Here is a 24,939-nt window from a genome sequence, read left to right on the forward strand (position 1 = left end):
TTGGAATTGTGGAGGCAGCTTAGTGAAGGTTCTGGAACTCAATGCAGTGGGTGGAACAACAACAACAACAAGATTACATTTGTATAGCGCCTTTCACATCGGGAGGACGTCCCAAGGCGCTGGACAGTGACAGCATTTCAGACCCGAGCTGGGGTCAGGGGGGAGAAAGAGGGGAGGGGGGGGTCGAAGAAGAGGGTCTTGAGGCGGGACTTGAAGGAGGTTAAGGAGGGGCGAGGCAGAGTGATTGGGGGATGGAGTTCCAGAGGTTGGGGGCAGAGTGGCTGAAGGCTCTCCCGCCAATGATGGGGCGGGTGGATCGGGGGACGTGGACCAGGCCAGAGATGGCTGAGCGGAGGGAGCGGGCGGGTTGGTAGGGGGTGAGGAGGTCACAGAGGTAAGATGGGGCGAGGCCGTGGAGAGCTTTGTAGGTGAGGACCAGGATCTTGAACTGGATCCTCTGAAGGATAGGGAGCCAATGGTGTTGGGCGAGAGTGGGGGAGATGGGGTCACAGAGTTTGGTGCAGGAGAGGACTCGGGCTGCAGAGTTAGTTCTGGATTATCTGCAGCCTGTGGAGGGAGGAGTTGGGAAGGCCGACAAGCAGGGCGTTTGCATAGTCGAGCCTGGAGGTACATTGATTGTCATTCACTTTGTGGCTGTTGATGGCATCGTGGGACTTTGTTATGCCCAAGTAGCTGCCACATTTGCCACCAAAAAGCAGTAACTGAACATTAACAGGAATTACTAGAAAACATTTTGAGATCTAAAAGATCGTTAAAAAAGGATGATTCTTGTAAAACAAACTCTCCATCACAAATACCAATTGAAGCATTGATTAACCTGAATTCGCAAAATCCCTGACTGCCCTCACAGTGCCAGACCAGCGAGCTCAGCAGCTGTGAAGACAAAGCCTGTCATTCAATTGAACACACAGCCACCGACCCAGCCAACCAGCCAACCCTAACAGAGCCAGCCTTCTGCAAAGCTCCCCTCAGCACCAAACGTAAACTAGAAAACAACGTGGGTTTGTGAGAGCAGCTAAACAGCCCGTCCGACCAGCCCAACAAGCAAATCATACAGCAAAACAACTCAGAGCGGAAAGAGCACAAAACATAGTGAGCTGGATTAGTGGGCAATCAGCATGAGCTCTGGAGATGGTTTACACAGTTTATACAACGATGCAATGTTACGTGCAGTATTTGTGATGTAAGAAGAAAGGACTGGAGTGAAATCAAACTATTTGTTACATCTTCAGATGTTGAGAGGTGGCTTCTTGACACTGGACTGGTTGCTGGTGCTGCTTCTCACTGACTTGGTGAGGATGGTGGATTTACTGGTGAGGCTGGACTCAGTGTCAGACTGGGGGCCCCCCTGAAGATTTGGATATTCCTCTTTGTGCCACTGAGTGGCAGGATGATGGTATGTGATGGGCTTCACATTCCCTGCCGTGTGGAGCAGTGGCAGCGAGTGCATGTGCCTCTCTCTCTCGTGGTGAATGTTGGACTGGTTTTGTCTCTCGCAGGGCTCCAGGGATTGACTGCTGCAGCAGATTTTCAGCAGGATGTGCAGCAGCTCGACCAGGCTGATGACGGCCGAGATGACCCCGATGACAAAATAAAAGATCAGGAACACCGTCTTCTCCATTGGTCGCGAGACAAAGCAATCGACAGTGTGAGGGCACGGGAAACTGACACACAGGAAGCGAGGTTCAATGGTGAAGCCGTACAGCGCACACTGAGATACCACTAAACCAACCTCAGCCAGCAGCCGTATCAGCACATGAACAATGTAACACTTGCGGATTCTAGGCGTTCCTCTGGTTGGCGTCTCTTTGTTTTGGAGGAGGCCGATCTTCTCCTGTTTCTCCACACTCTTGGAGGACTGGTGCATAGCGTACACCACAAACAGCAGGGCCGGGATGGACAAGATGACAATGTGGAAAACCCAGAATCTGTAAGGAGAGATCGGGAAGGCTTTGCTGTAACAGACCTGCTTACACCCTGGCTGCAGAGTGTTACACTCAAACTCTTCTTGTTCATCCTCAAAAATGTCACCTCCCACCGTGCCCAGGATCAGGATCCGGAAAATCAACATGAGGAGCAGCCAGATCCGCCCAACCATAGGAGCATGGGCCTGGATCGACTCCAAGAGATCACTCAGGAAATTCCATTCTCCCATTGCGGTTCAGCCTGGGTTTGGGATTCTCAACTGCAGAGCAAACACAGACATGATTAAGCAGAGATACAGGAGACTTCCCGTTAACACTACTAATAAATACTACTAATAAATACTAATAAAAATACTAATAATAAATACTAATAAATACTAATAATAAATACTCATAATATATATTCATAATACATACTCATAATAAATACTAATAAATACTACTAATAAATATTATTAATAATAAATAATATTACTGCAGATGTGGGCACTTGGAACAAAACACCAGCACAGCGCGTGGAACCGGAAATTATTCAGTGTTTAAAAGAAGGAAGTGGACAAAATCCTGCAACTGAGAGGATTTGGTTATCGGGTAACGGAAAGACATGTGGGATAATGGCGAAAACGAGCTGTAGGGAGATCAGATTTGTGGCAGCCCCTAGTGCCCCAGCTCCTGTCTCGTCAGTGACCAGCAAACTTCTTCATGCCTCTACCCACCCCATACACCGCCCCCACCACCCACACACACACCCACCTATACACACACACCATACACACATACACAACCAGCACCCCCATACACACACACGCCATACACACACACACAACCGTCTACACACACACGCCATACACACACACACAACCGTCTACACACACATGCCATACACACACACACACGATCACCCCCCCATACACACACGTGCACAGCCCACCCACATACACCCCTCTCCCCCAGCTTTCAGCTATCCTGCCCCACACTCAGGAACAGCATTCCAGAATCCTGGGTAAAATGCTTTGAGACTTCCTCTGCGAGAACTGCTTTTACATGTAAATTGTCACACCTCTGTATGACTCCAGTGAGACTGGGTGAGGTGATGTTGCAGAGAGACAGGTGCCAGTGTGCATGTGTATGTGTTAGGTGTGTATGTGGGGGTGGCGAGACCAAGACAATTTACTGTACCACCTGCTGTAAAAGTCCAGCGGAAGAGTCGCCGTATAGATCAAGAAGAACAGGTGTGGACACCCAGGGGATGCCATTCTTTTGTAGCCTTGATAGATAACAGAAGACATCACCTTTATCACGTAATCCCAGCAAAGGGCATTTACATGATGTACCACAAATCCAATCTCCCGCTTCCCAGCCAACTTCCCACAAGCTCCTTCGGCATGTCTGACGGGAGTCCTGTAGCTCAGTGGTTCGTGCGCTCGCCTCACAAGTGAGAGGACCTGGGTTCAATTCCCGGGCAGGGCGAAACATTGGGGAAGTTTCCTGACTCCACACATCTCCGTTTACCCAGCAGTCAGTAGAAACCTGGTTTTAGTCAATTTTTGGATTGTTTTTCCGGGGATAATAATCCCTTCAAAAAAAATAATAATTTGGTGACTGAATCCGTGACTGTTTGCGGGACGCTGCTGTGCACAATTGGCTGCTGTGTTTCACCCAAAAAATGTACAGTCTATTCACTTTACAGTATATTCTGTGAAGCGCTTTGAGACGTCTCAAAGACGTGATAAGGATTATCATTAATAATAAATGCAAGAATTATTATTAATATTCTTGTTACCCAGTTCAGGGCAGGGAGAAGGGAAATGCTACAGGTCAGGGCAGGGAGGAGGGAAAGCTCAGCGCAGGTCAGCACCTCACTGCAGGCAGCACAAGGTCAGGCTTGGCTGAGATGTGATGCGGAATTGATTAACTCGGGCCACACATCAGGAATGTCCACTTGGGGCAGGAGAGAACCCGTTTCCCCGTATAACCTTGTACCTTCAGAAGAGGACAGAGAAGTAAACCGAAAGGGGTCAGAGGTCAACATCTTCTTACATTTGCTGTCTGTTCTCCTTATTTGCTGATTCACTAGTCTTGGTTTTTTAATAAAAACAATAATATTATCAATTGGTGTCAAGTGATTCTCAAGTGAGGTTCAGATGAAGAAAGGCCTTTTGGCTAATTTGATTCCCTCCTTCCAACAATAACAACAACTTGCACTTACATAGCGCATTCCACGCAGGGTAGCGTCTCAGAGCTCTTCCTGTAGAGTTTCCCATTTTACCACAAAACTGGGTAACACAGGAACAAGCTGGGTTTTCACTCTGGCCAATCTGAGCCACCTTTACTTTTTAGATCCAGCCCTGAGATTATCCAGTGTGAAATGCGCTTTATAAATGCAAGTTGCTTTTATAGATTATGCTAGATCTTTTAATCCCATTTCCCACGATTCCTCCAGGTCTAAATAAAACTGGTCACTTGTTTCATGGCTGTTTACAGGATGTTGCTGTGCGCACATAATAATAGTAATACTATATAATAATAATCGTTACATTTGATATAGTACCTTACCACAACTTTGCGACGTCTCAAAGCGCTTCACAGAATATGCTGTAAAGTGCAGTGACTCTATATTTTGTGAATGAAACATGGCAGTCAATTGCCCACAAACAGTTGTGGATTTATTATTATTATTTTTTGGAAGAAATTATTACCCTTGCAAAAAGCGATCCACCAAACGACTGACAACTGGGTTCCTCCTTGCTGCAAGGTAAACAGAGGCATGTGGAGTAAAGAAACTTGACCAATGTTTTGCCTGCCAGGAATCGAACCCAGGGCCTCTCGCTTATCCACTGAGCTACAGGACTACACATTAGCTGTCACGTTTGCTTATAAAACACACAGAAGTATATCTTGTTTTGAGGCATCCTCCTGATGTGCAACCCTATCAAATGCAAGGAATATGTATCACTGTAATTAAGTGTCTGAATAATGAATGTGTTCAAGCAACAACAGTGCAATAAAAACTAAAAACCAGTGAGTTCCCATTACAATTTGGAAGGAATTTTGAAAAATGTTCTCTTCCCAGCACTCTCTCTCTCTGGTGGAACGAGTAAAATCTCTCTACATTAGCCTCTCTTAATCCCCCATCTTGACTGACCCTCCCTCTAAACCTGCCCCACCTCACACCACCCGAGCCTCAGCTTTCCTGCCTCACTACAATACAGCAGGAACCCGAACCCATGTGCTGGGAGACGCAGCATTGCACCCTCGTGAGTTACAGTTCCCGATTGGTGCATCATGTGTCAGCGTCCGGGGCAGTCTCCCACATATCACTGCCCATCACAGCATCCGCAATGGCCTCCCCCCGACCCCCACCACCAATACAGTCCCAGGCATTGGACTCGCTTCAAACTACCTGTCCACTCCCTCCACTCAGCAGGCTCCGGCCTGCTCCACATCCCCAACTTTGGTTGAACTCCCGGACTGTCCAGCACCTTGGGACGTTCTCCCGACATGAAAGGCTCTTTACAAATGTAATTTTTCTGTTGTATTCACTGCAAATGACCAAATGGGAATACGTGAAAAACATTCCCAGCACCAGCCGCCACAAACAATTTCATTGAAAAGAGGGAGGTAAAGGACTTTATCAAAGAAAAAGCTACCTAATGAGTCACCTCCCCTCCCTCAGACACACCCTAAAGGAAACAGGCCTTTACAATTTAACCAATTGTACACCTCACTGTCAATTATAATCATAAAAACTTACATTGGAATTTGTTCCACAGAAACTTATTTGATATCGTTATCATTGAACATGAAAAGTTAAGAAAAGGCCATTTCCTCCAATCACAGCGTAGACTTCACTTCTTGTGAACTTTCTCCAACTAGTTCATCTGCAATGTTTGTCCTACCCCCAAGATAACATTTATTCTAGCCCCAATTTTACTTGAGATTATTAGTTTATTACTGTTGTCCTCTCAAGCTGTGTTCACAGTCCAAGATTTTTTTTAATGAAAACTCCTTCCTTATACATTACTCCTCCCTCTCACCAGCTTTAATCCCTGTATCTTTTGCCTGTTTAATCTGCCTTCATTCTCCACTGAAAACGTGCTCCCAAGTCTACATCCCGAGTCCCTGAGTCAGTCCCATTAATAATAATAATAATAATAATAATAATAATCCTTGCATTTGATATAGCGCTTTTCACGTCGGGAGGACATCCCAAAGCGCTTCACAGAACACACTGTAAAGTGAATTGACTGTATATTTATGGGCGAACGCGGCAGCCAATTGCGATCAGCAATGTCCCACAAACAGTCGTAGATTGAAAATGACCAATTTATTATTGTTTTTGGTTTTTGGAGGGATTATTATCAGGTGCGTGGAGTAAGGAAACTTGCCCAAGGTTTCGCCCTGACCTGCCTGGAATTGAACTCAGGTCTCTCACTTGCAAAGCGAGTGCTCTAACCACTGAGCTACAGGTCTCCTGTACCATTAATAATAATAATAATAATAATAATAATAATAATCCTTGCATTTGATATAGCGCTTTTCACGTCAGGAGGACGTCCCAAAGCGCTTCACAAAACACACTGTAAAGTGAATTGACTGTATATTTGTGGGCGAACGCGGCAGCCAATTGCGCACAGCAATGTCCCACAAACATTGCTCGTCTCTGAACCGCCTCTTAACTCACAAATATTCTACAGCGGATAGAGGGCCCCAAAACAACACACAGTGTTGGCCAAACAGGATCTCACCAGTTAGTTCATTGATATAGCTTCAAAATAAGTTTTTTTTAAAAACTCTTGAGTCAAATGTCTTTGATCTGCGTCCCACACAGGCCTGGTGTACACTGGGCACATACTACAGTGCAGGCTCCTGGCCCGAACAGCTTCACTTGGGAACTTCTTTCCGAAAGTTTTTCTCCCTTATTTAGAAAAGCAATCAGAGACTTTTTTCATAATGAAGACAGAAACATTCCACCCACATTGGAATAAGATGCTGGGAGCCAAGCATTGCACAAGGTTCTTGCTTCAGTGATTGTGCCATACATAACCCAACACAAGTAACACGGAAAATCAGTAGGATTTATTGTAGCGTTGAAAGTGACTGCACTGTAGATTTACAAGGGGGATGAGTGAACACAGTGATCAGGAATGATTCGGAAGGTTGGAGCTTTTCCCTTTTAAGCTGAGACAATTGAAAGGGGTTTAAGATTTTGTAAGGATTCAATCAGGTTAATGGGCTGTTTCCACTTGCGAGTCCATAACTCCAGGGCCTAAATATAAGATTGTCAGAAACAGATCTAATAGAAGATTAAGAGGAGCTTCTTCACACAGAGGGTGGTGAGAATGTGGAACTCACTCCAGAAGCTGTGGTTAAATCAAAATCATCCGTGTATTTAAGAGTAAACCAAGTGCATAAATGAGTAGAAGGCGAAATAGGTGAGGGAAAGTGGGTTTGGTGGAGCATGAACATCATTGGAGCTGTTTCAGAGCAGTTTCTAGTTGTATCGCGATATGACGATATGTGAGATTTGTACTGAGGAACAGGTATGGCTTATGAATAACAGTGTGAGCGACACAGTCTCCAAATGTTACCACAGAGTGCGAGAGTATCTGATTACATACGGCGTGAATCAGACATTGTGAAATCACAGCAAGAAGACAGTCCATTACACTAGACGTTTTCACATATTCCGCACTCAATTCACACTGCAGCAATTAAGCAATAATTCATTCATTTTCAAATGTAACTTTGTAGACAAGCCACAGAGCTTATATATACAAGTGGCTGCTATTTAACTGACACGTATTACATACAACGACCGTAAAGACATCACAAGGTATAAGTTATAGACATTTAATGGAAAAGTTAATGGGAATTATGTGTTTAATAAACATATCTATGTCATATCATATTATCTTCATGCAAAAAACATTCACCAATTGAGTATTCTCATTTTGCTTGATTATTTAGACAAGTATTATTTTAGACGACTATTTTAATTGAATATTCAAAAAGGCTGACAAGAGAAATGTTTACCACTTGTGTAGAATGCTTTTCAATAGCCACCACCCGTCTCAGGAAACAAATTGTCAGCGGGAATTCTCTGGGACTCAACTTTCTGCTGAAGTAGCTGTGAGCCCCACTGAGACTTTTCAATGAGCTACACGTGGCTCTATGGTTTGACAACAACAACAACAAAATTACATGTGTAAAGCACCTTTCACATCTGGAGGACGTCCCAGTACACTGGACACTTTCGGACACGGGCTGTGGTTCAGGATTGGGGAGAACGGTAGAGGGTGATCGAAAGCATGGTCGAAGAGGAGGGTCTTGAAAGAGGCGAGGGACGTCCTCCCGACGTGAAAGGCACTCTATAAATGCAATCTTGTTGTTGTTGTTGTTGGAGGGGGCGAGGCGGAGGGACTACGGGATGGAGTCCAAAGGGCTGTTGACGCTCAGTCCTTGAACATATTCAAGACTGAGATAGATAGATTTCTTATTGCAAAAGAGATTAAGGGATATGGGGATAACGCAGTGTCAGGTTATTAGCTGGAGTTAGATTAGAAGATCAGCCATGATTGAATGGCGGGGCAGGTTCGAAGGGCCGAATGGCCTACTCCTGCTCCTACATGTTATGTTATGTTAAGAGGAGAGAAGATTCAGACCAATTCTCTACACTTTGGTTTCCTTCCTGCTGACTAGTTTGACACCCCCATCGTTTTGACCATGGAGACTTTTTAGTACATGCGTGTGTCTGTGTGCGGGCATATCTGTGTGGGTGCATGTCTGTGGGTTTGGATGTGTCTGAGTGTGTGTCAGTGGGTGTGCATGTGTGAATATGTGTGTGTCATGAAGCCCTTTGAACCTCCATTGGGATCACCGTGATCACGGGCACAGCAGAGATGAACCCACGTCGCCTTCTCAGCGGAGCCAGTGCTGTCCACAGCACCAGAGGCAAAACAGACATCAGCGACATCTCCAATACAAATGATTACTGACGTGTTTAGGGCACATGTGCTACACACACCCCACCATAACATGACACATACTCCACACCCTAAAGCTGCCGTGATGTGGACAACAGGGTGAGGTCCACTGATTACTGAGGGAAATCACCCACCCTGACATAGCAAAGGGCTAACACACGCAACAAATACAACTCTTTAAAAATTTACACCCAATTGAAGAATCTTTAATTTTCAATCAGAGTCTATAGATCAAGTCGTCATGGTGACAGCCCAGGGATCTTCTTGTAGACTTTCTGTGCTGTGCACAACATATTACTCTGTCGCAAACAGTTACAGCTCTTTTCGGTTGCTGTAAAACATGCTGCTGTGGTATTTACAGGCTTTTATTAAAACTCTTCCCTTTTCCTTATTCCTCCTTCGGTAAAAACAAAAACAATCCAAAATATAATTTTGCAATTAGTTGTTCATCCAAACACCAATCCTCAAGTGATGGCGTGACTCAGATACAAGGACTCCCCACCCTTCTCAAACTGTACGTTTCCAGCAGGTGATATCGGGTTGAGCGATGCCCTCAGCTCTTTCCCAATTTTACACACAAGGACACTCTCTCACCAAATCCCTCCACCTCCACCCACCCCCTCCCTCTCTGCCTTCTTATTGAAAAAAGGGGGAAGGTAAGCAGGATCTCCTTGGAGCTGAACTGGCCCCAAGGTGACATAATAATAATAATATTCCTTGTATTTGATAGCAGCGCTTTTCATGTCTTCGAGATGCCTCAAAGCACTTCACAGAATATACTGTAAAGTGAATTGACTGTATATTCTGTGCCGGTCTCTAGTCCAGTCCTGAGCCAGGAGGGTCCGCAGTATTCTAGGGCACTCACTGCTGATGACAGCACAACCCCAGCCTGGCTCATCGGCAGGACCTGGAAGGGCCGCCCAGTCACTGGGGGCAGAGAGTCATCCCACTTAGGGCTTTGGCTTTCAGGATTAACAGGAACTAATGGGTAGGGTGGTCCTAGCTGGACAAGCAGCAGGAAAGCTTGATGGAGAGCAACATCAATGGCAAGCTATGTGATTTTAGCTGGTTAGACTCCAGCAGTTACCCCAGCACACACTCTGGGGTCCTTAAACCTTGGCTTAATTTGACAATTCTAAGCCACTTAGAATAAGAGTGAAACACGTAGTAGGAGAGACAACAACAGGGTTTGCACCGGCTTCTCATATGGAGTGATGTCTCAAAGCAGGTCAGAGATGAAGAGTGGGGACAGGGTTTTGACCAAATCGTTTTTTTTTAAATATTCTGTTTTTTGTCTGACCCGTGCGGAAAACCATCCCCATGCTTAAGAATATCCAAACCAAGCTGAGAATTCCATGCATCCCATCTACAAATGCAAATCCCAGCGATAATATAATCCTTGCATTTGATATAGTGCTTTTCACATCTTCTCGTCGTCTCAAAACGCTTCACAGAATATACTGTGAAGTGAATTGACTGTATATTTGTGGGCGAAAAGCGGCAGCCAATTGCGCACAGTAGTGTCCCACAAACAGTTGTGAATTGAAGTGACCAATTTTATTATTGTTTTTTCCTTGAGGGATTATTCTCAGGCGTGTGGAGTAAGGAAACTTGTCCAAGATTTTCGCCCTCTGGGAATCAAACTTAGGTCTCTTGCTTGCGAGGCAAATGCTCTAACTACTGAGCTACCGGATTCCTACAAGAACACCAGATAGATTTTTGGAATGGAATACACACTGTATCCCTGGAGGGACGCCTCCTGCTTACTTAATTCGGGAAAGTATTAGGAGCAGGTTGGCAGGAGCCAAGGCTTAAGGACCCCAGAGTGTGTGCTGGGGTAACTGCTGGAGTCTAACCAGCTAAAATCACATAGCTTGCCATTGATGTTGCTCTCCATCAAGCTTTCCTGCTGCTTGTCCAGCTAGGACCACCCTACCCATTAGTTCCTGTTAATCCTGAAAGCCAAAGCCCTAAGTGGGATGACTCTCTGCCCCCAGTGACTGGTCGGCCCTTCCAGGTCCTACCGATGAGCCAGGCTGGGGCTGTGCTGTCATCAGCAGTGAGTGCCCTGGAATACTGCGGACCCTCCTGGCTCAGGACTGGACTAGAGACCGGCACCGAATATACGGTCAATTCACTTTACAGTATATTCTGTGAAGCACTTTGAGGCATCTCGTGAAAGGCGCTCTATAAATGGAATCTTGTTGTTGTTGTTTCCTTTTTTTAACGCTAATTTTAATGAAACTGAGGGTTTAGTGATTTATGGGAGTGGTCAACATCCCTGCACTCAATAAAGCCTTTAAACATCATCACCAACCCTACCACTTGCTTGAGGGCTTCTGCTCCACCTTCTCCCCCTTTCCCTCCATGATGTAGCTGCTAAGTCTGTTTGAAACAGCACATGTATATCAATGATCTGGATTCTAATATAAGTGGCACAATTTCTCAGTTTGCAGATGAGATGAGAAAAGGGAGTGTAGCTGACAGTGAAGAAGTTGTGAGCAGCTTCAGGGGGACACAGATGGATTAGTTGAATGGGCAGAGAAATGGCGAATGAAATTTAATGTGGACAAAATGAGGTTATACATTTTGGGGGGAAGAATAAGGAGAACGAGTAACATGTTGGGGTAAAATGTTAAAAGGAGCAAAGGGGATAATCTACATAAATTCTTAAAGGTGGGAAGGCCAAAGCTTCAAAAAGTTAATAATAATCCTTGCATTTGGTATAGTGCCTTATCACGTCTTCGAGACATCTCAAAGCGCTTCACAGAATATACTGTAAAGTGAATGGACTGTATATTTTGTGGGTGAAATGTGTAAGCCAATTGCACACAGCAGCTTCCCACACACAATCGTGGATTGAGTGACTTTTTTTCAAGGAATTATTACCCCTGGAAAAGCGATCTGTCAATCGACTAACAACTGGGTTCCAACTTACTGCTAGGTAAATAGAGGCGTGTGGAGTAAGAAAACTAGCCAAATGTTTCGCCCTGCCGGGAATCAACAACAACAACAACAACAAGATTCCATTTATAGAGCGCCTTTCACGTCAGGAGGACGTCCCAAGGCGCTGCACAGTTGGGTCATGACCCGAGCAGGGGGGAAATGGTCAGGGTGAGGGGAGGGAAGGGAGGGAGAGAGGAGGGGGAAATGGTCAGGGTGAGGGGAGGGAAGGGAGGGAGCGAGGAGGAGGAAGAGAGTCGAGAGGGGAGCTGAAGGCACGGTCAAAGAGAAAGGTTTTGAGACCGGCCTTGAAGGAGGAAAGGGAGGAAGCAAGGCGAAGGCACTGGGGGATGGAGTTCCAGAGCCTCGGGGCTGAGAGGCTGAAGGCCCGACCACCGATAGTAGGGCGGTTGGGGCGGGGGACGTGGAGCAGACCAGAGCCAGAGGAACGGAGGGTACGGGCAGGTAGGTAGGGGGATAGTAGGTTGGAGAGGTAGGAGGGAGCAAGGCCGTGAATGGCCTTGTAGGTGAGGATGAGGATCTTGAAATCAATCCTCTGGGGGATGGGGAGCCAGTGGAGGCGAGCGAGGGTGGGAGTGATGTGGTCCCGAAGCCTGGTGCGGGACAGTACACGAGCTGCAGAGTTCTGAATGACCTGCAGCTTAATGACCTGATGAATCGAACCCAATCCTCTCGCTTGTGAGGCGAGCGCTCAAACCACTGAGCTACAGGACTCCACAATGGAATCTTAAAATGTAAATAGGGGTATAGAATATAAAAGCAAATATATACATGTATATAAATTGTTAGTTAGCCCGCAGTCAGAATATTAACAGTATTGGTCACCCCACTTTAGGACAGATGTCAAGGTAAAGAAGGGGTGAGAGGAGATTTGCTAGGATGTCACTGCGGCTGAGGGGTTTGGCCTATGAGCGGAGACTGGAGGAACTTTCACTGGAACAAAGAACGTTCATAGGGACCTAATACAGGTCTTTAACATAAGGGATTTTGATAGAATCAGTAGGGAGAAATTATTTCCACTGGTTGATGAATCAGTAACTAGAGGTTAAGATAATTAAAGTTAATTCAAGGTAAACAAGCAAACAGGGAGGTAGTAGAAATGTTTTCACACACAGGGTGTTTAGGGTACGCAACGCTCTGCTGGGAGAGTGGTTCAGACAGAATCCATATTAGACTTCGAGAGATAACTAACCAAATACTTTGAAAAAAGTCTGATTCAGAGATGTGGGGAAAGGGCAGATAAGTGACTCTGAGAGGATTGCTCTGAAGGGAGCAGCACAGACACGATGGGTCAAATGGCCTCCTTCTGGGCGTAAATTTCTTTGGTTCTAAAACCAAATGCTCTCTTGCAATAGGGCTCTTTAGATTGTCAGATCGAACTAGTTATATAAGATTATTATATTATTATATACAATTATAGATGCTAACAAACAAATGTCTGGCAAATGTGTTAAACGGGTAATGTAAAACCTACAGATTCTGCCATGACTTGTGAGAGGTGTTACTGTTACAGAAACATTTCTCTTGTTTCACTCCTGAATACGCAGAGTTCTTGTCATGACAAATACCATGCAATTAAAGCCATGCAACTCTCAGGCTTCTGAGGAAATATTCCCATCACTTGGAATGTTTGGCGTGAAGAGAGGCTGAATGGCAGCAATTCACCCATTTCCTTGTGTTGATTTCTGGCAGGAAACCAGAGAAAGAAAAGGCTCAGTGTGTTCATCAGAAAATACTCTCCCAGGGCCAGACCAAGAAGCTAATATCAGCCCCACCTACACGCTAACCACACATTACCCACATGCTAGCCACACGCTAAACCTCTCATTCCCGGTATTATCCTGGCCAACAATTCCCCAGATAAAATTGGTCATTCACTTCATGGCTGTTTGTGAGACAATGTTATGTATTTTGGCTGCTGTGTTTGCCAACAAATACACAGTTGCTACAGTTCCTTGTCATATTCCTTTAATATAACAACTATAACATAGTTGTTATATTAAATGCAAGGATTATTACATTCTTACAATACATATATTGCATAATATACACCTGAACTCCTCTCCCACTCCTCACCAACCCCAGACCAAGTAATTATTTCTAGCTAGAAGTGCACAATTGGCTGCCACGTTTCGCCCAACAGATATGCAGTAACTACACTTTACAGTGTATCCTGTGGAGCACTTTCAGACATCTTGACGATGTGATAAGGCGCATATGAAATGTAAGGATTATTATTATTATATCCTTATTATTTCACACTGATCACCACAATGGGGTTACCATTATAAAGACGTAGAAAAAGATCAAAGAGTGATCTGCTAAAAGCAGTAAATCAGAAGCGCTGAAATGTAATTAATGGGGAGGTTGGACTGTCACCAATGTACAGAACACTCGTCACTGAGCAATAAAAACAACTTGCTGCCTGACTTGAGCTCTGAAAAATTAAAGTTTTGATTCAGAATTATAAAAAGTTATCCTTATATTAGTTGAGAAATACTAGAGCCAAGTGTCAATCTTAAATAGAAACAAATGTACAAGTGGTTCAGGTTCTAAAACAAAAACAAATAGGGAACGAGAAATTCAGGCCCAGTGAGGGTTCCGCCCGGCAGGTTTGGGGTGTTGTTTAATTTTAATTAAAGCTTCATGAAAGGCTCCTCCACAAACTGTGATCACTGGATATCAAGGGCAAGACATGGACATGGATCAGAATTGGCTGAAGGGAAGGAAGCAGAGAGTGTTTGTTAGGGGAGCAGATTACAAAGGGGAGAGGGACTAAACAGGAGCCTCAGGTCAGTATTGGGACCCTCCTGTTTCTCATATATATTCATGACCTGGACTGTCAGATTCAGTGTAAGTTACATTTACAGATGACACCAAGTTGGGGAGAAACTGTGCAATCAGAGGAAGCAGCAAAGGTCCTACAAAAAGAGCTCGGTAGGGTGTGCACATGGGCTGATAACTTGAAAATGAAGTTTAATACTGATAAATGCAAGGGACTGCATATAGGATCCAGTAATAGAAGCACAAGTACTGCATGGATGGTACTGAACCTGAATTTAACTGACATCCTAAAAATATAATATGTTCTGATAAGCAACAACTTGCAATCACAATCTTATTTCAATACAGATTCCATTTGATTTAAAAAATACAAGCAGATTAATGACAGACTAACTAGTCTGATAGAAGAGCCATTCCAGACAGCCATGCATTGCACAGAAAGTAATGCTGACATTTATAACAAGTTGTATTCTAATAAATGTCTTTAATTTCAATTTCATTTAGCACTTGAATGTGTCGAACCAGGGCTAAACAATTGGTAAAATTGTTCATTCATTTCACTGCTCTGTTTGTGGGATGTTTCTTTGTTTTGCCCACAAAATACAGTCACTACACTTTACAGTGAAGACTGTGAAGCACTTTGGGAAATCTTGACAAGGTGATAAAGTGCTATATCAAATATTGGGATTATTACTTATTATATTAACTTTCTGAACTCTTCCAATCGTCTGTGCTAATTTTGCTTCAATAACATTTAGAGGAGACATTAAACTGAGGAGTCCTCCACCTGCTTCAGTTTCTGTAGCTCGAATGTGGAGCTGAGGAACAAGTGACAAACCGTCCATGGGGTAAACACAAGCATATCTTCCCCAAACATCCCTCTACCCTCCTCTCTTAAAATCTGCAGCATATAAACAGAATTCCAAATAAAATATTAAAATACATTTTCAGACAAAAAAACATATTCAGAGCAACTTTCAACCACCTCAGATATTCTCTTGCACCCACCACCTCCCTCAATCCTCCTCCACTCCTCCCGTTATAGATTCCAGCAAATTCATTGCAATATGGACACACGGGAGGAGAGTTCTTGTTTAGCTAACACTGAACAACTTGCCAAGCTCCTGCCTTGAATGATCTGCTGAACTTTCTTCCCCACTCAACCCAGATCAACAAGGCATCAACTAATTACATATCGCCTCACATAGAAGGGTAGGATCCAGTTCGCAGGAACAAACTCCGTTTGTATTGAGGAACTGAAGATTCGTTCTGATTTTGTCATTCAACTGACCTGCAACTCCTCAATTCCCCAATATAGTGTGGGCAGTTGTCTATAAGGTGGAGCCCTGTAGCTCAGTGGTTAGAGCACTCACTTTGCGAGTGAGAGACCTGAGTTCAATTCCAGGCAGAGAGCGAAACCTTGGGCAAGTTTCCTTACTCCACACAGAGCCTAATAATAATCCCTCCAAAAAAAACAATAATAAATTGTTCATTTTCAATCCATGACTGTTTGTGGGACATTGCTGTGCACAATTGGCTGCCCAAGTTTCTTCCACAAACATACAGTCAATTCACTTTATAGTATATTCTGTGAAGAGCTTTGAGACGTCTAGAAGACGTGAAAAGCGCTATATCAAATCCAAGGATTATTATTATTATTATTATTATAAGGTTACTTTAATTGCATAGCCAAATAGGACCAAGGCCCAAAATAGTAAACTAAACACAGCATGCTGCAAATCAACTCAAGACTTAAAAATATCATAGATAGCGGATACAATTCATTGACTGTTTGTGGGACACTGCTGTGCGCAATTGGCTGCCGCGTTTCACCCACAAAATATACAGTCAATTCACTTTACAATATATTCTGTGAAGCACTTTGAGACATCTCGAAGATGTGATAAGGCTATCAAATGCAAGGATTATTACTATTATTATTATTATTATTATAATAACCTTACAGTTTAAGACCAAATGGTAGTCTCCCAGGCTGAGGTTCTCTGTAAACATCAGGCCCAATCTTATTCAATCACCTTCAAATACTTCCCTGAAGATGGAGAAAATCCCTTCAGAAAATAGGAGGGGAACTTTGTTGTAAAAACTACTAACAATCAGAGAGGATTTCTACCTTCTAAATCTTACAACAGGATCTAGCAAGAGAGAAAGAGATGGTCATGAGAGTGATCAACCTACTGTGATAAAGGATTTACAGGAAGGAAGAAGTCTTGTTCGCAGTCCTGCCGAAGTGTCTGTGTTCAACACAGCAAATCAATGCTTCTCATATACCTCACCAGTGGACTTTCATCTGCATTACATATGATATAAAAGACTCTCAGCAGTTAATGAACTTTTACAACCTCTAGAAATAAGGCTGTAATTCGCTGCTGATAGACAATCTGTGAGGATAAACCCAGCTCACTCCCTTCAATTGACGTAAGTGAACTATTCCTGACGGGTTGGATCGCAGGTCAAAACTTTTACAACTTTTCATCTGAGATCATCGCTCGTCAGGTCCACTTTCAAACTCGAATCTGCAGTGACCAGATCACCAATCACTGCCGCCAATGGCCCCATCTATAACCTGTCAATGCCGTACACTAGATGGTAATTACAGGTTTGTGGATCACATTTTAAATCATTGAATTTTTTGGACAATCAATTTGTGGAATTGATCCAGTTTGGTTTGGTTGGTCCTCCCCATGCCCTGTCCCTTCCCCCTCTCCCCCCCTTATTTGACTCCAGTGATCAGGACCCCAGTCTGTCTACCTGGGAGGAAATGCTGTCCAGACAGGGAGGGTTTCACTGGTTAAATTCTCATCGGCTTCAAGACAACAGCAGCATCTTCACCAACCAACAAACATACAGTGAAAGGAAAATTTCTCACTTCACATCAGCCGTAATACAATCAGCCGCCCAGCTAAACCCTACAGGAAGGGGCATGACCCTTCCTTATATATTTCCCCCCCACACACACAAACACCCCGTCACTCTCTCACACTCACTCACTCTCATACAGTCACTCACTCTCACAGTCACTCACAATAAAGCTTTTGCTGTGAGACTTGTCATGTTCCCGAGGATTTCCACACAGCAACAAGAGAAAGCGATTCGCTTAAAAAGTTTTACAAAACTTTAAAATGAAGGTAAAAGTTTTCAACTTTAGTGAACGCACCTGCAGCCTCTGGTCTCTCTCTGGTTATGATTTGGGCGGGGGGGGGTCTATTACTGTGCTTGTTCCTGTGTCATTTTCCAAGTTGCTATTTGGGATTGTGAGGACAATCGACATTCACAGAAATGTCTGTCTCCTGGAGCTGCCAGGCTTTGCTGCTGTTGACCTCAGGAGAACTCAACCCCTAAATCCACTTTCTCCTCTCAAGTCAACAACCACAGACTGACACACACACACACACACAGACACACGCAGACAGACACAGACAGACACACAGACAGACACAGACAGACACACACAGAGACACACACACACAGAGACACACACACACAGAGACACACGCAGACAGACACAGACAGACACAGACAGACACAGAGACACACACACACAGAGACACGCAGACAGACACACACAGACACACAGAGACACACACACACAGAGACACACGCAGACAGACACAGACAGACACACAGACAGACACACACACACACAGAGACACACACACACAGAGACACACGCAGACCGACACAGACAGACACACAGACAGACACACAGACAGACAGACACAGACAGACACACACAGACAGAAACTGACACACACACAGAGAAACACACACACAAAGACACACGCAGACAGACACACACACAGACAGACAGACACAGATAGACAGACACAGACAGACACACACGCACATAGGGTTTCCAAGTGTCAGCCCCCCCACACAAACACACACTGTCTGATCACTAGAGAGAAAAAAAGGATCAAAATAATTAGCTTGCAAGCCTTTTTTAGGGGGAATAATCAAGCAATAAAGCAGGAAGAAGAGATCACCAGTCTAACTTCCCAAACCAGAAACCAACTGACAGTAACAGCCCTGACACACTCACTGCCTTGCTCTCTCTCTCTCTCTCTCTGTATTCCCCCCACCATGTAGCTCGGTATTTTAGGATGACATGTTAGCTACATACTGGGGGAAGGGGGAACAGACCAACTGCAACTCAGACAGAAACATACCTGCCATGTCTTCAACTTTAGTTCGTAAAAACTACAACTTCATTAAAATCTTCCCACAAAAAAGGGCAAATGCCAGATGGAAAATACCAAGTGTCCGGATCTGGGATAACATCCTGCAGCAGGTCCCAATCTCCCCTCCTCTCCCCTCCCTCCCTATTGCCCTCAACACAGGCGACAACAGCAAAAACACAGCACAGTTTGGTATCATATTAAACCATTTAGTCGGTACCATGGTCTGATGGCGAGGCTGATGGGGAAGTGCTCCAATGTGCTATTATCATGGAGCCACACAGCCAGGGAAAGGTTAACGCATTGATCTGATTAGTTGGCTTTCGTTTGGCTTCAGTGTCACCAGGTAACTAAATATTGCTTGGATTGAAATCTTGCCGCCTCCCGTTTGGGAACATCCCCAAACCAATCGATTCTGCAATTAATAACCGATTAATTTAATCATTTTTGTAAATCTCCCCCCCCCCCCAGCCTTAAGATCTTTCTTTCCAACTGTGTTTTGGTCACTTCTTGCCCATCCCCACTTGGGCTTCCACTGAACCCTGTGAAGCACTTTGAAGTGTCCTCCTGACCTGAGAGGTTCTGTATAATTTTAAATTGCTGTTACTTTTAATTAAGGACATTTGTAATTCCCTTTGCACACACATTTAACACAAGCCACAAATTAGACCCCAAGATTTAAAAGAAACTAAAATGCAAATGTGAGACAGTTTCACTTTAGACAAATATTCTTTCAACCCTAAATCCATTTCCTGCCCTGGACACACATCAGCATCAGTATGACACCTTCATCAGTAGTCAGATCTGTTTGGAACTGCCATAGAATCAGTATTTACAAACATACATTTACACAGATTATTACAAGAACCGTGATTCCTTCACAACTGAGAGGTCTTTAACAGATAACTTTTTCCCTAACTGTATCTTACCATGGCCTTTTTGTAGCTTGCCCCAGTGGACAGATATTACATAAGAACATAAGAAATGCTGGACAAATAAAGACCAAGGTCCATCTAGTTTGCCTTCCACCTTCTGGTGGTTGCCTGCACATATGTCCCAAACTCCCTGTGTACTGTATCCTATAATGTTATTTCCTAAAACAAAACTATCTAATCTGTGTTTGAAAGAATCAACATTTCCTGCTTCAACTGTTTCCCTAAGGAGCCTGTTCCACATGTTCACTATTCGCTCACTGAAATCGTGTTTACGTAGATTTGTTCTTAATTTCCCCCCCTTCAGTCGCAGGCCATGTCCTCTGGTTTTACTATTCTGGACTAGTTGAAACAGCCCGTCATGATCTATATTGTTTTACCCCTTTAGAATCTTAAGGACAGCAATCATGTCACCCCTCAATCTTCTCTTTTCCAGCGTGTACATACCCACTTTACTTAGTCGCTCCTCAGAGTCCAGTCCCTCCATTCCTTCAATCATTTTGGTTGCCCTCCCTCCTCTGTATCCTCTTGATTTCTCCAATATCCTTTTTATGCTGCGATGAACAGAACTATACACAGTATCTAAGTACGGTCTCACCAATGATTTATAGTGGCAGGATTACCCCATTTCAGTTTGCTATTGATCCACCCCAACATCTGGTTTGCTTTACTCACTACCACAGAGCACTTTTGGGAAAACTTCAATTTACTGTCAATCAGGACCCCCAGGTTCTTTTCATTTTCCATACACATTATTTTCTTTCTGTTCAAATAATAGTCCCTTCCAGGATGTTTGTCCCCATACAAAGTACTTTACATTTCTCTACATTTAATTTCATCTGCCAACGATCTGCCCAATTCCCAAGCATGTTCAAATCCTTCTGTAACCTATCTTGTTCAGCTTCACAATCTACCTCTTCATTAGCTTGGTGTCATCTGCAAACTTAACCACTGTGCTTGCGACTCCTAGTTCCAGATCATTTATAAAAATACTAAACAAGAGGTCCCAAAACAGATCCTTGTGGAACTCCACTGGTAACATTTTTCCAGCCTGATGACATTCCCTGTACCACCATCCTCTGGGTTCTTCCGGTCAACCAATTGTGTATCCATTTTAATATACCTCCACTGATTCCCGCTTTCGTTACTTTCAATACCAGCTTCTCAAGAGGAACTGTATCAAAGCCTTACTCAAACTCAGATATACAACATCCACAACCGTACCGTTACCAAGCTCCCTTGTCACACCGTCAAATAAAACCAATAAATTAGATTGGCAAGACCTTCATGAACCCATACTGGATCTCATTTATGATTTTATTTCTGTCCAAATGCTTCATGATTTTATTCTTAATAAGTCTCCATAATTTTACCAACAATGGACGTCAAACTTACTGGTCTGTAGTTTCCTGAGTCACTTTTACCTTTCTTAAAAATAAGAGTAACATCTGCCTTTCTTCCAGTCCCCTGGCACCTCTCCTGCACTCAGTGATTTTTGAAAGATTTGTGCCAGTGTTTCTGCGATTTCCTCCTTTAGTTCCTTAAGGATCCTCGGATGCAATTTATCCAGCCCCTGAGATTTATTTACCTTAAGTTTAAATAGCTATTTGGCAACCATGATATGATACCATCATAGTGATATGAATAGTGTCGCAACTTCCATCTCGGTTTTGAATTACTGTTTTCTTGAAATTCTAAGAGTCCAATGTTGTAATTATAATCCTTGCATTTGCTTAAGCACATTGTCAAGGTGAATCAAAGCATTTCACAGGATATACAGTAAAGTGGATTTGACTGTGTCTTTTGTGGGTAAAATGCAACATTCATGGAGGGTGTGCCCAATTTGGGGAATTTGTTGACCAGGACAGAAAAACTCCTCCCTTTTTTTCCCCAATAGTTCCAAAAGAGCAGACAGTACTTTGGTTTAACGCCTGATCCAAAGGTAGGCAGTCCGACCCCCCAGGACGGCTTATATAAAGGCATTACTTACATGCTCTCATGGTTAGCCGGCAGTCCCCATCACTCAATCCCCTTTGTATTTATTCAATAACTAAGCATTTCCTTGTGACAAGGTTCAAGTTTGCATTTAAGAACATTGTCATGGTACAAGCCTTTATCTTATTGTTGACTGCTGGGTTGGTAGTGGAGGAAACTGTGTGTGCATAACCTGGCTATGCACCCTGTGGTCTGCTGTAGATCACATTAGCTGAATCCTTGCCTCATGACTATGAAATCAAGAAATGCTGATTAAGACCAGGGCATTCTTTATTTGTCAGATACCCTTTCAAAGTCCAAAACATTAGGAAAGCAAGCAATATTTATGGATATCAATCACCAGAAAGGAAGGCGATGTCAGGGAGCAATTCAGGGGGGAAGGAGTAAGCAAATTCCTTTGCAGTGATGTGCTCATTTTGAGTCAATACTCATTCTTGCATTTGAAATAGCACCAACAATAAATCAAAATATAATAATCCTTGCGTTTGATATAGCGCCTCATCACGTTTTTGACACGTCTCAAAGTGTTTCACAGGGTATACTATAGTGCAATGACTATATTTTGTGGGCAAAACAAAAATATCTCAAAATGCACCACACAGACCAGCAAGGCTAGTTAACAAATTTAAAATGGTCAGCAAGAGAAACTGTGGACACCTGAACCTGAACAAAGCCTACTTGCCCCCTCTCTCACCTTTTTCAAGTCCCGCCTGGAAAGCTTCCTTTTCGACTGTGCTTAATCACCCCAACCACCCCCCACCCAGAGTCAGGCTCCACCACTGTTAAGCAGAGACTCTTATCCTTGTGTGGAGGGCGCCTATAAGTGCAAGTTGTTGTCGATGTGGGGCTGGGGTGCACAACATGCACTCAAGTTGCCAAATCAGGACAGGGAGCATCACAGCTGTGCTCCAAACTGAATGAAGATCATTACATTTCAAGATCAATGGCTTGAAGGTTGAAGTAAAGGAGTGACTTATTTCAGCAAATAGGATGCAAAACACCACCAAATGTGGAAGACAAAAGCAATTATTAAATGCAGGAAATTTTCTTGAGTGAACCCGATAGTCTAGAATCTATATTATACATTATCAGGAAGAGATAAAGGCTGACTGCCTTTAACCTGAAATTCACATTAACTATGAACAATTAAAATGACAATACACCACCAGGAAGTGACGTTTAACCAAATGTTTTCAATGTGAGAGCTTAATGTCTGAGTACTTCTGTGGTGCACAATTCCCATACAGAAGTTCATTGATTTCTCAGCTGTACTTAAAGAATGCTCAACATTTAATACTTAAAAACAACTTTAATTTCAACTTCCAAAAGATAAAAAAAAGTATTTAACTGCAGATAAAACATGAAGAGGAATCGGTTGTCAGCAAATATATACACGAGACAAACTAAGACAGGCAAGCTAGAGAACAAGATTCTTTTCTAGAACAGTAGTCACCGATCCTGACTGCAGAACTCATTCTCAGGATAGGGCTCCATGGTGCTGGTAACACTTCAGAACTTCACCCAGTTACCACTGATCATGGATTAATGCAGATAATGGGTGTTGATAGTTATTAATCTATGGGGGTAAAGAATTTTACAGCCAGGCCTAATATTGCTCTCACTCGATCTCTAAATATATACTTTTAGACAGGTGTAGGTTCTCAATGTGTTTTCCTATCCATAACCCTGGAATGCCGAGACACAAGACATAATAATGGGCGAAACATGGCAGCCAACTGCACACAGCAGTGTCCCACAAACAGCCATGGATTGAGTGACCAAATGTTTTTTTTAAAAAAAGGAGTTAGTGGAAAAGTGATCCACTAATTGACTCACAACCGGGTTCCCACTAGTAATCAAAGCTGGAGTTTCCCGTCTACACTATGTGAGCCACCAGGGATATAAGAATACAATTAAAATCCAATCAAAATATGTCATCGTATGACTCCTCCAGGTACTGAATAAGCTTTCTTGCACGCCCAGGTCTTGCAGCACGAGCATCAAGATTTATGGATGAATTGGAATCTTCGTCAATATGGAAACTCTCATCTTCCAGATTCTTGGATTTCTGTGAAGCAAAAGAAAACATTTAAATATATAGGCAGTTTACTCTTGTCTGTATGTTGGGAGCTTATCATTAAGACTGTAAGAAAATCACAGGCTGCTAATTTGTTGCAGAAACCACAACTTGCAATGAGTACAAATCAGTGCTTCCATGTGTATGTACTTCCATTGGACCATTTACCTGTCCATCAACCCACCCAATATTCTTATTGGACCACCAGCCTGTCCATTAACCCATTCTGCACTCTGTTCTCATTGGACCATCCACGTGTCAATAGATTCCTCACACCATCCAAAGCTTTGTTCGAGTAAATCATTTCTCAAGTCACAATCGCAAACAATCAGTAAACAGCATAGGACAATGGTTTCTTAACTGTAAACTGCTCAATTCAACACACACAATTAGACTTTTATGTGCTATTATCTGTCCTTACATACTTGTACAATCAGGTTCCTGCTTACTGTTAGGTAAACAGAGGCGCGTGGAGTAAGGAAATAACACACATTAGATGGTTGCAAAAAAAATTACAAAAAAAAGGCTCACAACCTCCTGCCCCAGGGCACAGCAATGCACACAGACACTGAGATCCAGAGAGAGAGTTGGCTGAGTGGCCCCAGCCATCTCTTGTTTTTGTTTCAGATTTCCAGCATCTGGAGTATTTTGCATTTTATTTTAGTATAAACAGAAATGTGTTGAATATAATTTATTTTCCCATCTTTTTCTGCTTACTTAGAATTTAAAAATATTTGCCTCAAACATGCAACCCCCTTCCCCCACCCACACACAGAATCTTGGAGGCTATAAAACTAAAAGTTTTCAATGTCTCTCCCCGCGACCCCACTACCACAATTCAGCAACACCGATCCAGACTTTACCAATGCAATGCAAATAAGATGAAAATGTTGTATTAAAGGCAGCTAATAAATTGGCCAACGTGATCTTAAGAATCCAGAATGGTTTAATCCTGGTCAAACTTTTGGCTGTTGAAGGCTGGATGCTGGATTTGAGAAATGTTCACCGGCCTTCCAGAAACACATTTACACATCGCCTTTTCCATGTCAGTAAAACGTC

At 43.4% G+C, this 24,939-nt stretch overlaps 2 protein-coding genes across 5 annotated transcripts in view; both read right to left on the reverse strand.

Annotated features, from left to right (window-relative positions):
- Window positions 1-621: 621 nt before the first annotated feature.
- Window positions 622-16,941, reverse strand: LOC103190990 (gap junction delta-3 protein). 4 transcript variants are annotated; one of them, XM_007911915.1, is made up of 2 exons: window positions 16,877-16,936; window positions 622-2,206 (listed from the first exon to the last, which is right to left on the reverse strand). In XM_007911915.1, the coding sequence occupies exon 2, from the start codon at window positions 2,174-2,176 to the stop codon at window positions 1,250-1,252; it is 927 nt and encodes a 308-aa protein (XP_007910106.1). In that variant the 5' UTR covers window positions 2,177-2,206; window positions 16,877-16,936; the 3' UTR covers window positions 622-1,249. The 4 variants fall into 4 exon arrangements, 3 of the variants coding, with proteins under 3 accessions (XP_007910106.1, XP_007910108.1, XP_007910107.1); XM_007911917.2 differs by lacking the exon at window positions 16,877-16,936 and adding an exon at window positions 7,983-8,011; XM_007911916.1 differs by lacking the exon at window positions 16,877-16,936 and adding an exon at window positions 5,350-5,374.
- Window positions 16,942-23,092: 6,151 nt separating this feature from the next.
- Window positions 23,093-24,939, reverse strand: part of top2a (DNA topoisomerase II alpha) — a 37,156-nt gene continuing 35,309 nt past the window's right edge. The window contains exon 35 of the mRNA XM_042343158.1: window positions 23,093-23,871. Within this exon, the coding sequence (XP_042199092.1) occupies window positions 23,728-23,871 (144 nt within the window). The 3' untranslated portion in view covers window positions 23,093-23,727. The remainder of the gene's footprint in view (window positions 23,872-24,939) is intronic.

Source organism: Callorhinchus milii, unplaced genomic scaffold, assembly GCF_018977255.1.
Source record: "Callorhinchus milii isolate IMCB2004 unplaced genomic scaffold, IMCB_Cmil_1.0 Scaffold23, whole genome shotgun sequence".
In the NCBI taxonomy this organism is placed as follows: Eukaryota; Metazoa; Chordata; class Chondrichthyes; order Chimaeriformes; family Callorhinchidae; genus Callorhinchus; species Callorhinchus milii.

What these genes read in the sequence shown, in the direction of transcription:
- LOC103190990 (XM_007911915.1), bottom strand. Translation starts at nt 2,176, where the DNA reads ATGGGAGAATGGAATTTCCTGAGTGATCTCTTGGAGTCGATCCAGGCC.